At 34.5% G+C, this 18,023-nt stretch overlaps 1 protein-coding gene across 1 annotated transcript; it reads left to right on the forward strand.

Annotated features, from left to right (window-relative positions):
- The first annotated feature begins 9,232 nt into the window (after positions 1-9,232).
- LOC18447345 (vacuolar protein sorting-associated protein 9A) lies at positions 9,233-16,728 on the forward strand. The gene is made up of 3 exons (XM_020675456.2): positions 9,233-9,400; positions 13,410-13,589; positions 15,413-16,728. Exons 1-3 carry the CDS (start codon positions 9,248-9,250, stop codon positions 16,157-16,159), a joined length of 1,080 nt encoding a protein of 359 aa, XP_020531115.2. The 5' UTR covers positions 9,233-9,247; the 3' UTR covers positions 16,160-16,728.
- Positions 16,729-18,023: the final 1,295 nt, after the last annotated feature.

Here is an 18,023-nt window from a genome sequence, read left to right on the forward strand (position 1 = left end):
TTGGTAATCTCCACTACCCATTTTCGATATCTCTTCCTATACCGCATTTTTTTATTTCCTTTCTTTTCTGGTCTTCCTGTGATTTATGTTTCAATGTTTTTCTCTCTCTCATATGTTGTTTTTGTTTAATGGGTGGTAGAGGATGAGAAAGAGTTTGATTATTTGGAAGGTAGTGAGAAGGGACCGAAGCACTGGGGCGAGCTCCAACCCAAGTGGGCGGCTTGCAGGAATGGGGAGATGCAGTCTCCAATTGAACTGCATCAAAAAGGGTGGAAGTTCTGCCAAATCTGGGGTGCTTAAAGAGAGAATATAAGCCCACCAAAGCAATCCTCAAGAACAGAGGCCATGATATAATGGTATCTCTCTCTCTGAGTCAGTTGAATAAAATCTAATTTTCATCTGGCTCATTCTCTCAGTGTGCATGCTTCATGAACACAAATGAAATTAATGCTTATTTTTTCATTTTTTCTTTTTTTTATGTCTCCCTTTTAATTAGTGTCTTATATACACACAAGTGAACGATCATCCCCCCTCTTATGGTTTATTTGAACACAACTTTTTCCTTTAGCCAAAAGATTTCCATCTCCCTTAGGAGGATACTATCCTTTCCTCCCTCGAGCAAACATTTTGGATCTCAAATTTTGGGATGTAATTTTACAACCCAGACACTAGCCTCGGTAAAAAAAAGAAATTTAAAAAATAAACTCTTAATTTATTAGAAAAAAATTATGCCTCAATATTGAGACCCTCTAATTTTTTGAAGGGCTAGATCCAAATGATACAAAACTCAAAATTCAAAATTTTTCTTAAAAAAATTATCAGCTAGTAATTATTTTATGTTTTTCAAAATTTTAGACTAAAAATTTCTCCTAAATAGATATTTGAGTGATGGAGGAGATTCACAGTATGCTCCTGCAGGAGCGTAGTATAATGCGCTCTTTCCTTTATTAAGTGTGCAATTGTTTTTTGGGCCATTCATCTATAATTGTAATTGAACATTGTTCTCTCTCTACTTGTTCGTGTGTGTAACTGTAAATTGATATGGCAGCTTAATTGGGGGGAAAGTGGAGCTGGAACACTTGAAATAAACCAAACGGAGTATGTTCTCAAGCAATGTCATTGGCATTCACCCTCCGAGCACACTTTCAATGGTAGAAGATAAATTAATTAATTAATTATGCTGTGTATGGGTTTCTCTCCTGTTTGATAGTTAGCAAGTCAAGGATTAATAAAATATCGACCGACCAAAACATCGGTAATAAATCGCTTTTATTTTCAAAGTTATAGAATCGTGAATATTTTGGATTTGGTTAAAACAAAATATTAGTTAAAAAATCGAATATGTAAAGATGATTACAATATAGAATTATGATTTGCAGCTATTGCGTAGATATATTAAGCCATTAAACAATAATTTTAGTAATGCTTGACAATTTTTTGTTGAAATTTTTAATAAATGTAACAAAAATGCTTACTCTATTGTCATAGTACAAAATATATCATAGATTTATTGGGAGCATAAAATGAAACAACAACAACAATATTGAACATAAGAACTAATTAACAAATAACAAGAATTGTAAACCAGGGTATAGGATTATTTGAAAAAAAAAGAAAAAGTTCTCAAAATAAGAATGCAGTTAATTAAAAGAAAACACAAAGACCCAAATATATAAAATAGTGGTCCATCCAAATTTCTATGTTGTACACACCAATGAAATAAATTAAAAAAACTATGAAATTAACCATACTTTTCTATACATAAAAAAACAACAAAATGCTTATGCAAATTCGAATCTCGCACTGAATTCTTAGCTATCTAAATCTTTAATATCATTGAATCTCACTCTTGCTCTTTACAAGGACGCAATGGGCCTAAAAATAAATACATAAAAGATTTTTCATTGGATTATTCTTCTTTTAATTCTATTTATTATTTTGAGATATACGATTGTTTTGATTATTTTTTTTAGAGTAATATATTGCTTGTATTTTTTCATATACCTTTTTTATGGAAACTCATTGGTGAAGTTTTCTCAGTGTTAATATACATATCTATAAATTAAAATTCGTTAATATTAAGTTAATGAAGAAATAAAGTTATAGGAAGAAGCTTTTATTAAAAGTCTTTTTAAAAAAGGATAAAATTCGGATTTATATCAGTTCCATTAAAAAACGTGATATTTAAAAGATTTTAAAAAAATTTCAGAGTTCTTAACAGATATCAAAAAGTAGGATTTTTTTTAAAAAACAAATTTGTTTTAACTGGAGACTTGCTAACTATGCTCCTTTTATACTTTCGATTAATTGAATGCCGTCATTTCATTCCATGGCCTTTTTCTCCTGCCGTGCACTTATTTCATAAATGTAAGCATTCACCTCTACTTACCAAAATTGACCAAATATAATGGGGGTTTGTGTGATTCAGATACTCATTAGAGATGCACTTGGTTCACGAAAGCAAACAAGAGGAGAGCGGTGGTTGCGATTGCCTACAAAATTGGCAGACCTGATTCCTTTCTTAAGGAGGTAATCATGCTCTCTCTCTCTAACGGCATTCTCTCTCTCCAACCGTGTGTAAAATTCGATTCCCCACCAAAGTATGCCCCAGCTTTTCACAAACCGGCAGGATTGAATCGGAACGGGCGGGGTTACTCTGAACTGGCCTTTTGTCGGTCTAGTTTTAGTCGGTTTTTGTGGTTAAGTTTTAATATGTTGAAAAAATTCAAAAAAATCATTTAAATTTTTAAAAAAATAAACAAACGTATTTGTAATGTATTTTTTAATGTTTTCTATCATTTTGGCAAAGATTAGAAAACATTTTGACCATCAATATTTATTTTTACATTTTCCTTTCTTTTGAATTATTTCTAAAGTACCCCTATAGATTATTTAAAAAATACCACTATTTAAAAATTGCAGAATTTATATTTCACATATTTTTTTTTTATCTTTGTTTAGATGTGTTTTGTTAAATTTTATTCCAAATGTAATTTGCATATTTTTTAGATTTATCATATATCTATATATATATATATATATATATATTTATTTATTAAGAATATTTGATCAGGCCAAGACATACCCAGTCTTTTCGGGTTAAATGGAACCAAATCCAGGTTATTGAGACTAGCCCATATCCAGGTTAAGAGCTCAGTTCTTGTAATCGAATACTGCTCTGCTCAATATACTCTTTAAACTCCATCTAAAAGGAATGATGGTCTCTCTCGTCCAATTGTGCCAAAGTCGTTTATATAATTACTTTTTTAATGATCTTTGGCCTGGCCTAGACTTTGTCTAGTTTTTTCAGGTTAACCATAACCGGTCCCAAGTTATTCGGGTTGGCCCATATCCCGGTTCTGAGCCCTGTTCTTGTAATCAAACACAAGTCTATTTAAATTTTGGTAAAATATATATTAGGGATACTTGTTAGATCTTAAATTTTGGGATGTTACTTGTACAACTCATAAATTTTACACATATATGTAACTTCTACAAGTAAAAATATGTATATATACTTGTACACATGTATGTAAGGGATTGTATACAATGAGACCATTTATCGTTATACAAGGAGGTCACACTTATTTACAACATTCAACGGAAATCTGATAGCTTAGGTGTGTTAGGTCAATGAAATAAATGCAGCCACCCAATTTCACATCTAATGGTCAAGATTATTTGTGACCACGTTGTACCAAAGGCAAATGGTCTCATTATATACTTTCCCTATATATAAATATTTTTATATTGTACAACCATACAGTATTTAGATGTTTTTTTCCGGATTTTGACACAGCAAACTTATAAATAGACACATGTGTTTGTATCTAGCTAACATATATTTCGGATATTGACACTCATATCAAACTTATAAATAGACACATGCGTTTGTCTAGATAACATATATGGCATCGTCCCTTTCTCCTTCCCAAATTTTTCTACCTTGGTCGACAAGCGTTTCGTTTCTCTCTCTCTCCATTGCTTTAAATCTGCATCCTAAACATGCTTTACCACCTACTCTTTTCGACCACCATTTAACACTTTTCACCTCTACACCCCAAGGCGTCTTTGAGCTGTTCTCTATTTTTTATTTCAACATGTCACAACATTGGTGAATTCCTTATATTTGTTCTTTTAGGGGCATGTAATTTATATGTTACGTACTAGTTTAGTTATATACAAATATAAAGAGGTGCCCTTCAATTCTTCTCTATTTGTTGTAACAATAGATCTAGTCATGGTGTTTAATCATTCTCGTTGTTGAGTGAGGAGCCGTCGCAACCTAGTCAGATTCGTGATCTTCCGACAAAAACTACTTATCATATTTATTGGTTTTAATATAAGAGAACTAGTATGCATTTCCAAACATTGGGCCAGTGTTTCAGAACCTTGGTCAGTAGGCATGGTTGTTCACCTGATGTTTCCATGTCAAATTGTTGGATCGACAATTTAGATCGGTCTAAATTTGTCAAAATCAATAATCCATAAAACTAAAAATAAATAAAAATTGAAATAAAGATTTGTGTGGTGGTGATTTAGAGGGACCTAAAAACTATTGGATAAGCTTTAGATAAATTATATATATATATGTGGGAAGGGGGGATTTTAGGGAGGAAACTGGGGCTGGACAAAGACCTTCCCAAAACAGGTTCGGTTGCTAGATTCCTAGTCCAAGGGCACGATTGCGAAAGAGAGTCCTTTTTGTGCACACTATGAAAAGGAAAAGTTGTTCGTGCATCACTGAACACGCACTTCAACAATACCATTCCCTAACGCATTCAATATCCACCTGTCTGCGAAATTTATTCACTTCAAAAACTAGGAGCCAAAGATATTAGGAGGTTATAAGAAGTAGCAAGCTTGGTTATCAAAGAATCCAACTCGCCGGAAAATGTAAGAGACCATATCTCTGGTTCTTCTTCTGGTTGGATTTGCCAGCTTAGGGCACAACCAGAGGCAAACAATGGAGTATCAGTGCTATTGGAGAGAGGAAGAAGAGGAAAACATCTAAGGCGTGTATGAATAGCTAGGAAGTACACAAATAACACTTCATTTCTAAGGCATGGGTTTTGGAGACGTCATTAGGTGTCCGGTATTTCAAACACCGAACAATAAAGAGCACTTGGAAATGCAGCAATAATAGTCCCATGTCCGGTGTTTGTATTGCCAGATAGAGGGGCAACTTAGAGAAAAAAAAAAAATAGAAGATGATACTCGTAATTTCGAAAAAATGAAATACCAATGGTAATTGGTCTCCCAAATAATATCCGGACGTAATTAGCTCTTCAAAATAAATCCTTTAATTGATCTCCCAAATAATATCCGGACGTAATTTGCTCTTCAAAATAAATCCTTTGAAATTGTAATATTTGGAAAAGGTCATTTTATCTTATTGGACATAGAGGAGTGAGTGTTTTGTATACAAAGGATACATTATCAATATGCTCACTGTCCCATATATGACACGTAAGGCGTTAATAGCATCACGAGAGTGCAACAAAACCAATTGGAGACTAGACTCAAAATTAAGGGGTCCTACCAAATATTTGTTATTTCTAACCATATGGACTTCTAAATTCATTAGAAATATGCTCGTACTTGCTTAAGTATATATGGTAAGTGAACTAGGATGTGGATCGAATGATGCTTTTCAAGTACGAAACATCATTATTTTCAACCTCCAAAAATGTGACTGTGAAATGTGAAAAATGGGAATGTGAATGTTTAACTTTCGGGCTATTTTCGGATGTTGAACATTCGAAAAACCCTTCAATTCGGATGTTCAACACCCGAAAATGGGAATGTGAACGTTATACTTTCGGCCTACTTTCGGATGTTCAACATCTGTAAAAGGGTAAAGTCGTTTTTTTAAAAAAATTATGTTATAAATAGTAAAAAACAGACATACATATAATAACAGATACTATTTGGTACATCCGTAATAACGCAAAGTATAACGAATATGTATGTAATTTTCTCTTTATTATTTCTAACTATTTGGATTTCTAAATTCATTAGAAATATGCTTGTACTTGCTTTTGGATTTATAAATTCATTAGAAATATTCCTGTCGTTGCTTAAGTATATATGGTAAGTCAACTAGGAGGGGATTGAACGGTGCTTTTCCATTAAGAAACGTCATTATTTAGTTACCCCGATAATGAAAAGATGACATAAAAAAAATAAGTGGGAACAAGGTTGATGTTGACCTAGATCATCTTCAATTCTCTCTTCATTGTTGAAAAGGAGATGAGAAAAAAGATGAGGCCATGGATGCAAAGTTGGTAAAAGACTTTTCAACTCCAAGCAAACCTTGTGGAACACAAGGACAAGACTAAAAACTAAGAAGTATTTTTTTTCAAGATCCAAAAGGAAAAGGATATCTACACTGATTAGGAGTTCACAAGGAAAACAAATTGTTAGAATTATGGGAATCTAGGCCACTACTTTAAGGACTGTCAACAACTGAGAAAACTTAATGGTCGCAGAAGATAAGTTGGTAGCAGTGTTTTTAAACTCGGCTTAGACCTAGGACTCTGCCTTGGCTCGGACGAAGTGACTTAGGAACAAATAATGATAATAATTTTAAAAACTGTGAAAATTTTGTTTAGGTAATTAAAAATAAGAAGAACAAAAATGAAATAAAGAAAACCATTAAAAGTCTACAATAGTCCAAAAAATTATATAAAAGATGGATTATTAGACAATTTGATTCATTACATTCCAATACTTTAGAAAAGTAAAAAATAATAATAATAAAAACTCCTTCATGTAATAGGAAAGTTACCAAATCATCATAAAAAAGAGAAATTTACGCATATATCCTATGTAATTAGCTTAATTACGAAAAAATACAATGTAATTGTTTAATATTATGTGCATATCCTTTCTTTCACCCTTTTTTGAATTCCATTTTACCCTCACTTCGGATATTTAAAATCCAAAATAAAAATTTTATATTATAACATTTAATAATAATAATGTTTCAATTATGCAATACGAAAGGTTACCAAATCATCATAAAAAAGAGAAACATACCCATATATCCTATATAATTAGACTAATTATGAAAATCCATTGTAATTGTTTAATATTATGCGCATATCCTTTTTTGACCATTTTCTGAATTTCATTTTACCCTCACTTCGAATATTTAAAATCCAAAGTCAAAAGGTTAAATTACGAAATTTTCAATATCCGAAGTCGTATGTTCTCAGTGCGTGAACAAATGATCCTTCTGCCCCTTGTTTTGCATTTGCCATGAAAAAGGAATATATTTAATTGGTCTTAATATATATTTATATTGCGTGGTTTCTATTTAATTAAGGTGCACCTCCAAATTTTATCATAGCATGTAATTTTGGCGTAAAACATTCTAAGGATTATTTAAAAATCTATTTTTATATTTAATTATAAAATTTTAAACTCCAAAAAGGATTAAAATCAAGTAGATCTATGAATATATGAAAATCTTGAAAACGGACGGTCTAAATAATGTGTTGCACGATACACTAGTTTTGGGACTCAAAAATATATATATTTTTTTTTCATATTCATCCATCGCTATTTCAAGATGATCAATTATAAAGTTTTTCAACACTAAAACAAACTTTTCCGATATTAAATGATATATTAAAGCTCATATAAATTAGCCATACCATACCGTCATCTACATTCCTCTGGTATTGTGCAATAGGGGATTTATATTTTCTATTGTAGTTTTCAAACTTCTATCCGTTGATTACTGTATTTTAAAAATTTTTATGTTGAACTGCTCTTTGATATTTGTGATGATAAGGTATTGTTTCTTGTCACCAACTCTGGGGGATAAATTCTACCTGACCCTTCCACCTCGATAACCATTAGACCTAGAGCTCTTACAAGTAAACAACAACAAAAAAAAAAAAAAAAACGCAAGAAAGAAAAGAAAAGAAAAGAAAAGAAGAAATTAGATTGGGAACCTGATTTTAAGTGCTCCACTTGAATAGACTGATCATGCTGTGGATACTTATTTGTTGTGTTATCTTATTCGATTATCAATTAAAATGGGCTTCAAGTCTTCAACAGCCTCAAACTGAAAGGAATGGGCAGCTGGCTTTTAATTTTTAACAAACATACGATTAATGCGGATTTTTTTGGGTGGTTAGTTACTCTTTTCTGGCTACATAACAGGTAATGATTCAAAAGTCTCAAATACTCATATTACCTGCTTTTTCTTGAATTTTATGCATTTCCCCATGATATTCCATCCTTCTAAGGACCAAATATATTTACTCTGGTTGGTGCAAATGAAGTAACAAAAAATTGATTTCAATGCTTGATGAAGTTGTTTCTGTCAATTGAAAACACAAAATGGTGCTGTTTACTATAACAGTAAACATTTGGTTTACTTTTAACAGTAAAGATTTGGGGGCGTTTCTTCTTTACCTGGATGACAGATGGGTGTGCATGAGAGGATGCATGACTCTGGTCATTAAACGTCTTGTTTCAATTGGGAATTTACAAACACAACTATATCACCTGGAAAATACAACATTTTGAACAGTTAGTTTGGTAAGATGGTTACTACCCATCTTGATATCAGTCTGTTAATCATTATCTAAAGTTTTGATTGGATATGTGGTGGTGGGAATATCCATAAATGATTTAAACATTTCATAAAAGCCCTTAGATTGGTAGTATTGATGAAAATCATAAAAGTTAGTAAAAGTCTCGCCATCAATCATCACAGTTCAAGTGATTTTAATACTGAATTTTTTTAATGGTCACATCTGGGATGTCAATGCAATATTCCTTGTTGAACAAGCAATACCCCATCATCATGTACTTGCTATCTTCAGATTGGAAACCTTTTTGTGTGGGATTTTATGTTGGAAGAAGTTTCCGTTTTTTAAGGAAAATGCTCTGTAGTGTGTTTTACCAGTGTTGGTCTATAGGTCATTGACAATCATCATGGGTCATGAATGTCTTTTAACACTATTAAGCGAATGTTCAGTGTTCAACAAGTAATACTCGTAATCATCTGCTTGCTATCTTCAGATTGGAAACCTTTTTATGTGGGATATGTTGGTAGAAGTTTCTGGTTTTGAAGGAAAATGTTCCATTGTGTGTTTGCTCGTACCGCTATATGTCTATAGGCCATTGAAATTCATCGTGGTTCATGAATGTCTGTTCTTTCCCTATTTATCTGATCATTGATGTGCCCATTCTCTTCTTTCAATTGCAGGGATTGGAAAAGTATGTCATGACAAAACTATTTACTCGTGCATTTGCTTCTATTCCAGAAGAGGTAAAGAAGGATAAAGAACTTTCAGAAAAAATGGCTTTAGTGCAACAGTTCAATCGGCCTGATAATTTGGACATTAAACCAAACTTCCAGAATGAAACACCTTGGCTGGTAAGTTAAAGGACTACTTTGTTTTCTTTTATTCTTTTTTTTTTAGAACTATAGCTACCATTTTGTAGCTTTGTAACTCACGCTGTAGAACTCTGCTAGTTTGAATTCAACTTCAGCATTTGCATGTAAATCATTTTAGTGTGACATTAAAATACCGTGTTTCTAATTCTGAAAAGCAGTACTTATTTAATTTACATCCAAGACAAAAAATTCTAAATTGCTTTTAGAAATGACTCGGTTCAAGGAATTATTCTATGTGAATGCATAAAGTTTATGTACTGTGATTATTTTCATCACTGGGAACTTGTGGGCAGCTATAGGCCTTGCATACTTTGAATTTGTGGCCTTTTGCCATGATTACATATGGAGTAACATATAGTCAAACAAGATTTCATCAAAAGTGTCCCTATTTATGAGTTGAAACCCCTGTGAAAGGAAAACTCAACAAATTTGTTTTTAGACCCTCATCTAAGTTTGTCGTCTTTATCTTTCTTCTCCTTCTTGTCTTGATGATCTTTTTTTTATCCTTCGGGGTTGATGGAAGGATATATGAGAAACGGGGTTGATGGAAGGATATATGAGAAAGGGGAAAAATGAAAAGGAAAACATAAAGAAAACTCAACAAATTTGCTTTTAGAACCTCATCTAAGTTTGTTGTCTTTATCTTTCTTCTCCTTTTTGTCTTGATGATCTTTTTTTATCCTTAGGGGTTGATGGAAGGATATATGAGAAAGGGGAAAAATGAAAAGGAAAACATAAACAAAAGTATGAAGAAGAAGAAAAAAATACGAAAAAAATAAAAGAATTATCAAAACAAGGATATATATAGATATAGGAAAAGATAGGATACACAGTCTCGCGTACCCTTTTCCTCTACGCTCAACAATGCTGATATCATGCTCACAACGGACGGCTCTAATTTGTTTTCCCCTTCCCAATAATCTGAAATATAGATACCCACACACCTATGGATTCTGAAGAGCACATCAAATTCTCTACATCAAATACGGATTATGAAGAATACACAGTAACAATATTTTCAAACTTTCTTACTGAAAAATACATCAAATTCTGAGACAAATTTTCAGTACCCAAAAATGCATATGAACTCTGAGAAAATGCCATGGGAATCTAATAGAGAGAGAGAGAGAGAGAGAGAGAGAGACTTCTCAGAAAAACTTGAGAGAGAGAGAGAGAGGGTTTCTACGACCTTCTGCTGTGGGAAGCTTCTACTGAGACAGATTCGGCTTCTGGGAGCTTCTTTGAGAAGTTGGGAGGCCAGCGAGTGGGTTTTAGCAGGGAGAGAGAGAGAGGAAGAGAAAGAGAGATAGAGAGAGAAGGGCCTATTTTTAGGCAGGGTAGAAAGAGAGACTGCAAGCTTCTTTGAAAAGGAGTAGCAGAGAGAGAGAGAGAGAGACAGATGGATAGAGCAGTTGACGGTGGGATCATTTAGAAGAGATAGAGGAAGAGGGAGAAAGGGCATGTGTGAGCCTCTTTGGGCGAGGTTCTTTGAGTTTCTGCAGAGAGAGAGAGAGAGTGAAGATCGTTTTTTTAGCAGGGGATTGAGTGAGAGATAGAGGAAGAGAGAGAGGAAGTTTCCCAAAGGTCCAAAATTGAAGGGAGAGAGAGAGAGAGAGGGAGAGAGAGAGAGGCAGTTTCTCCTATATCAAGCCTGCAATGAGTTAGGCATTGATTAGAAATGTCAAGGGCAAGATTAAAAAAGATTAATTTGAATGGGTAAAGATTGGGATGGGGAAAACGAATTTGAGCTTTCTATTTGTGAGCTTAATATCAACACCATTGGACGTAGAGGAAAAGGGTACGCGAGACTGCGGACCTTATCTTTTTCCATATATATATATATATATATGTGTGTGTGTGTGTGTGTGTGTGTGTGTGTGTGTGTGTGTGTGTGTGTGTGTGTGTGTGTGTGTGTGAGAGAGGCATAAGATTGAACAATAAGGGAAAAAAGGTTAATGCTGGTGGCAGTGGTGTCAATTTATCATGCAAGTTGAGCCATCAGAGGAAGAAGTCACTCGTTAGTCCCGCACTCCCCATGGTTCATTGTGTAGGTCGTGGGAAAAACTCCCTTAAGTTGGATGAAGTTGTGTTTCGCAACAATTACTTGTTATATCAAGTTGCATAGAGTTTTTATCCTTAGGGGTTGATGGAAGTGTATATGAGAAAGGGGAAAATCAAAAGAAAAACATAAACAAAAGAATCAAGTACAAGAAAAAATAAAAGAACTAACAAAAGGATATATATATATATATATATATATATATATATATATATATATATATATATATATATATATATATATATATATATGTGTGTGTGTGTGTGTGTGTGTGTGTGTGTGTGTGTGTGTGTGTGTGTGTGAGAGAGAGAGAGAGAGAGAGAGAGAGAGAGAGAGGCATAAGATTGAACAATAAGGGCAAAGAGGTTGATGCTGGCGGCAATGGTGTCAGTTTATCATGCAAGTTGAGTGATTAGTGGTAGAGTTCACTTGTCAGTCCTGCACTCCCCATGGTTTAAGTCCTGGGAAAAACTCCCTTAAGTTGGATGAAGTTGTGTTTAGCAACAATTTCTTGTTATATCAAGTTGTGTCTCCTCATGATTTAGAACTTTAGTATCAACATCTCCATTTAGATCTTGCCGATGGATGGAGGATACTTCCTCGTTAAGTTTCAATGCCATGAAACTTCGCAAAGGTTCTATTGGCAGAACTGTTGATGTTAAGGATGAAATGTTGTTCCTATAGCAATAATAACTGGGATGGACTTGGCTCTAGGTGATTCTTGGTGATGATAAATTAGGTTTGACAATACAAAGTTAGAATTTGGAGGGATGCTAGAATCTAAATGTTCTAAAATTAGCCTGACTAAGATAGAGTATATGAAATGCAATTTTAGTAATAATAGAAGTAGAGAAAAAAATGGAGAGATTGATGAAAATGCAAACATAGAATTAGAGCTAGGGAGGCGAAGTGGAGAAGTGCAACCGGAATTTTATGTGATTGCCGCATCGCAACGAAGCTGAATGACAAGCTCTATAGGACAACTGTGAGACCAACTTTGCTCTATAGGGCGGAATGCTAGATTGTCCAAAAACAACATACCCATACAATGAGTATAGCGGAGATGAAGATATTGAGATGGATGAATGGCAAGACATGAATGTATAGAATTCGAAATGAATACATTCGAAAAAATTTTGGTGTGGTACCAATGGGCAATAAGTTGAGAGAGTAGACTTAGGTGGGCTGACCATGTGTGGCACAGACAACACATGTTAGGAGGTGCGAGTTAGGTCAAGTGGAAGCTCAAAAAGGGTAAGGGGTAGTCCCAAAAAGGCATGGTTGGAAGTAGTGAGAAAATATATGGGGTCTTATAGCCTCACTGAGGGTACGGTCCTTAGTAGAGCAGAATGGTGGATCAAGATTCGTGTAGCCAACCGCAATAAGTTGAGAAAAGACTTTGATGATAATGATGAAGTTTGAAAATGAAAGACAACTGTTTTTTCCATTGGTCCTTTATTTGTTAGGTTTTTCCATGGATTCTTCTTGACCAATGGCATATTGCATACTTTTGTGTTTGCTTGGAGATGGGGCTGTAATCCAGGGCAGGAAATGCAACATATAGTATGCCCATGCAAAAGTGTGCGCTTTCATGAATGTATACATGTAGATGTATTTGCTCATTATTTAATAATAAACTAAATAATATGAAAAGATAATCTACAAGATACAGGGTCATGATTTGTGCCCCTTACAATTATCAGCAGAACCATTCAATGAGGTAAAATACATGGGTGGAGAATTGAGTGACCAATGTTACTGTGTTTTTGCACTTTTGTATTATCATATGTCTTAGTCTTGCTACAAATTTTTTCACAAAGGTATACCATGGAAAATATTGTCTGTCTATATGCTTACAAGATTGTGTTTGTGTCTTGCATAAATTAGCTTGTGACCACTAAAAGACTTTTGCTTTTATCTGTTTTTCAGCTAGCGCAGAAAGAACTACAGAAAATTAATATGTATAAAGCTCCACGAGACAAACTTCTCTGTATCCTCCACTGCTGCAAAGTCATCAACAACTTGCTGTTAAATGCATCAATTGCATCAAATGATAACCCCCCTGGAGCTGATGAATTCCTCCCAGTGCTTATCTATGTGACAATCAAGGTAACCTTTCCTATGCATGGATACACCCTTCTTTGTTTTCTTATTATTGCCGTATATATATTTAATATGTGAAACTAACCCAAATGATTCTTTATCAACTATATCTCTTTATCAGGTCATAGATCTCTGAAAAATAATCATTCTACTGGCTTCTTGTAGTTGCAATGACCTTAATGAAAGTTCTACATATACTATTGAAGGAAATAGTAAAAGGAAAATATAGTACGATATATATGGTCATGATAACTCCATGGCAATGAGGTTTATTGCAGTCCCCAACAACTCATTGAATGGTGATGGAAGGAAAAGGGTCCCACCATACATGTCATTAATTAAATTCTGTCCCACTCTCCCTCTTTCATGATCCTATTTCATGATCCTATTGATGGGATGGTAATAACTGATAACCTCATTGACATGGTGTGTTATGATTAGATGGATCACAGCATTTTTTTTTCTTCCCAATAGTTAACTATTCTATTTGTGGAAGGGAAATTTTCTATACACACGGCGTGAAGGTGGTGTAAATGGACTCATTGCAAAAATACATCCTTAGTCACAGACAATTGGGATGAACACAGTCCCCAACAACTCTTTCATCATCCAACGTATTGATGGGATGGTGAAAATGACAACCTCATTGACATGGTGTGTTATGACTAGATGGATCAAAGCATTTATTTCTTTCCAATAGTAAACTATTCTATTTGTGGAAGGGAAGTTTTCTATTCACACAAAGTGAAGGTGGTATAAATGGACTCATCTGCAAAATACATCCTAATTGACAGTCACTTGGGATGAACACTATCTCACCCTTAAGTTCACCATTGTCCATGAAGCAGAGGAGTCAACATTTCATCTTCGACAACCCATCATTGAGATGGATAATGGGGACGAACCTATGCTACATGGGCTACATTCTCCACATGTTATATTTGTTCAGTGTAATTTAACTCGGTTTCTTGTTATATGGATTTGTATGTCAAAATATTTTTTCCATTTTATTTAATCTCATTTTTGTTTATTTGCCTTTTTATATTAATTTTGTTTGTTATGATGTCGCCATTCCATTTGGAGTTGCTTTAGGCAAAGGTCAAACCTTGGACCCTGGTATTTCTGAGAGTCGCTTAGGAATGCAAGTGGAAGGCATTATATGTGATGTGTATACTCGTATGTCCAAATGATAATATTTTATCATACGGCACATGCTAAAATCTCGTCTCTAGGAAATGATTATTAGAAGTGGTGGTGCTGGGAACTTGGCCCCCATAAAATTAAATGCTGTGGTTTCCTTGGATTAGATGGTGTTATTCCTAGGTATTGTCATATTCACTTTGCTAGGTGCTGAACTTAGTTAGAGTAACTTTGTACCTGTTGAACAAATTTTACTAGGCATTGAAGAAGTCCTGCAACGTACAGGGGTAGAAGTTTCACATTTTGCTTTTATAAAACTTAAAACCATGAAACCTTTTTAAGAGAACATTCCATGAAGATGGTCTTAAACTATGTAACCTTATTAAGATAACATTCCATGAAGATGGTTTATTAGTTTGTGGAATTGTACTACAATCTGATAAGACCCTTTCAAGAATCAAAAGCCATTGGGTTGTTACACCCCCAAATGAAATGATGGACAGTGTGGGAAAGTGTGCAACCCATTAGAACAAGACATGAAACATGGTGAGTCTCACTCTAAGTCCATCACCATCTGTCATTAGATTGCACCGTGATGTTCCAATATACTCCATTAGGTCATTGTGTAATATGCTTTTAATTTCCATGTGGCAATTTTTTATGCTAATGATGATGATGATCTCCCGCAGGCGAATCCTCCTCAGCTGCATTCAAATTTGTTGTATATACAGCGTTACAGGCGACAATCACGGCTTGTTTCTGAATCCGCATACTTCTTCACAAACTTACTTTCTGCAGAATCCTTCATTGCCAACCTTGATGCAGGATCCCTTTCAATGGATGAAACTGAGTTCGAAATGAACATGGAATCAGCACGATTAATTCTAACTGGCCTATCCAACAGTTTTGAAACACCAACTACTCCTGAACCCAAACCACACTCTCAAAAGCCAACAAGAACTTATTCTAATTATGTACAATCCCCACAAGGCCAACATTTGCATCCACAAAAACAGGTCAAGGAGGTGGGTAAAGAAGTAGTTCTGAAACCAAATGGAGTATCTGTTCTGGATTTGGAAAAGCAAGGGGCTTCTACCCTTCTAAAGGAAGAACAAATCAGTGGGTTTATTCGGGAGTTCCCATTCTTATACTCAGAAGCCGGCGATTTAACGATGGAGGATGTGGAAGCACACCTCAATGAATATAAAAGGCTTGCTCTCAAGTATGTATCTCTTTGTCATGTCATAGGAAAGAAGGATACTAATAGTGAGAGTAAGGGATTTGAGCACCCTAGTGAATCAGGGAGGATTGAGGTTGAGAGCGAGAATCAGGATGAGCTTAATAGAACAAACAGCATTGTCGCTATTGATATGGCGAATGGTGAATCAAAGCAACCTTTGGAGGAATCAGTTTCAGAGAGTCCCGCGTGTGGATGAGAGGTGGGGCTCCTTGCATTTACCTGTGTATCATTTGATTGATTCATGTTATGCAACACCATGAAGTAACACTTGCATGACATTGATGAATCTAATCAACTTTATACGGAAGAGAGTTTTTTCACATGTTTGTAACTGTTCCTGCACTTGAGCTCGTTGGCATGTATGAAGGGCCTGAGGGCGATGATTTGTGCAGAGAGAGGAGACTTTCACATGGAAGAGTTTTTCACATGTTTGTAACTGTTCCTGCACTTGAGCTTGTTGGCATGTATGAAGGGTCTGAGGGCGATGATTTGTGGAGACAGAGAAGAGACTTTTCACATGTAACAGAGAGACAGACTTTTCACGTGTTTGCATGTGAAAAAACATGTTTTCACTTGTTCGCAGCTGTTCCTGCTCTTGAGCTTGTTGGCATATACGAAGGGTCTGAGCGTGATGATTTGGGCGTCCAAATTGGATTTGGTGTAGTTGTGATAACCTTGTTTTCTCTTGTGTTTTATATATTTCTGATTTTGCAGGAATGAGCTATCAATGAAAGTTGGACAGTACATGTGCATTTTACTGTAAAATACTGACTCGAGATTGCTTTTCTTAGAAATCCTCGCCCTAACAAACGTGGGGTAGATCGTATGTGAAGATTTTCTTGATGTGAAGGTTTTTTAAATGTTTCTTTAAATAGCACATTTTATTTGAATGATCCAACCTGCAGACTGATGGACCAGGTTATTGTATAGATGAGGATTTGGTTCGGGAACATGTGTCAGTGTAAAGCTGAGGTTGAAAATGTCATACGTCCATCAGGATCACATCGGTGTCCATCAGGGGGAGGGGGAAGAAGAAAGAGAGAGAGAGACGGATGATGTATGGAACTCAACTCGGAAGGTAGACAGTAAACCCCAAAGATATTATACTTTTGCCGGGGTGTGCTGTTTCTTTTAATCGCTTTGAGTAAAACCCTACTTAGAATTAATTTTAGTACCACAAATATTGGGTGTAATCTCTTCAACCCATAAATTAATCTCAATATAAAGATTACATAATTACACCCTTTATATAATTGGAAGAGTTCCTCCTCTTCTGATCGAGGGAATTGAAGAAACTATGCTCTCGTTTCGCAAGTTGCCATCGATGGGTACGCTTATAATAAATAAGGGTAATATTAGAATGGTCGGAACGGAATATTGTAATTTTTGTAATTTCTTTTTGACAGGTAACATAATAAGTTAAGAGGACGACCGAAATTCTAATAAAAATATAATGACAGGGAAGTAAGTGCAAATAAACTTTATTAATTTATATTTTTATTTTGAACGTTTAAGTGATTGTATTTTTTTTTCTTGTGTACATTTACAATAACATATTCTAATTATATCTTCATAAAGATGACAACAGTACTTGTTTTCACCAATGTTCCCTCATGAAAAAAAAGTAACTTCTAGAAGTAGCAGCCAACTCATAAAGAAGATCACATCTAGCTGTGAAGCCTAAAATTTACATTTTAATGGATTATTAAGTTTTATATAGGATAGAGCCTAGACTCTAAACAATCAAATTAGAGCCTACCTTCAAATTGTGTCAAGAAATGTGGTTTCAATACTAGAAATCTTTGTGATAGCTTTAAAATATATCTTCATCCTTATTTATAAAGTTTAAAGCTTCAAAAATAGTGTAGATCGATAGATCTATGAAAACATGAAAATCTTAAAAATTGATGATTGCAAATTCATTACAAAATATACTATTTTCAAAACTTGAAATCCATTTTTTTTCTCATATTCATGCATTTTGATGTCGAAATGATCAATTTGAGGATATTTGGACATCAAAACAACCTCTTCTAGTGAAATTTTTGAAGTAGGCTCTA

This window comes from Amborella trichopoda, chromosome 4, assembly GCF_054954075.1.
Source record: "Amborella trichopoda isolate Santa Cruz 75 chromosome 4, AtrichopodaSantaCruz75HAP2 v2.0, whole genome shotgun sequence".
Taxonomy (NCBI): domain Eukaryota; kingdom Viridiplantae; phylum Streptophyta; class Magnoliopsida; order Amborellales; family Amborellaceae; genus Amborella; species Amborella trichopoda.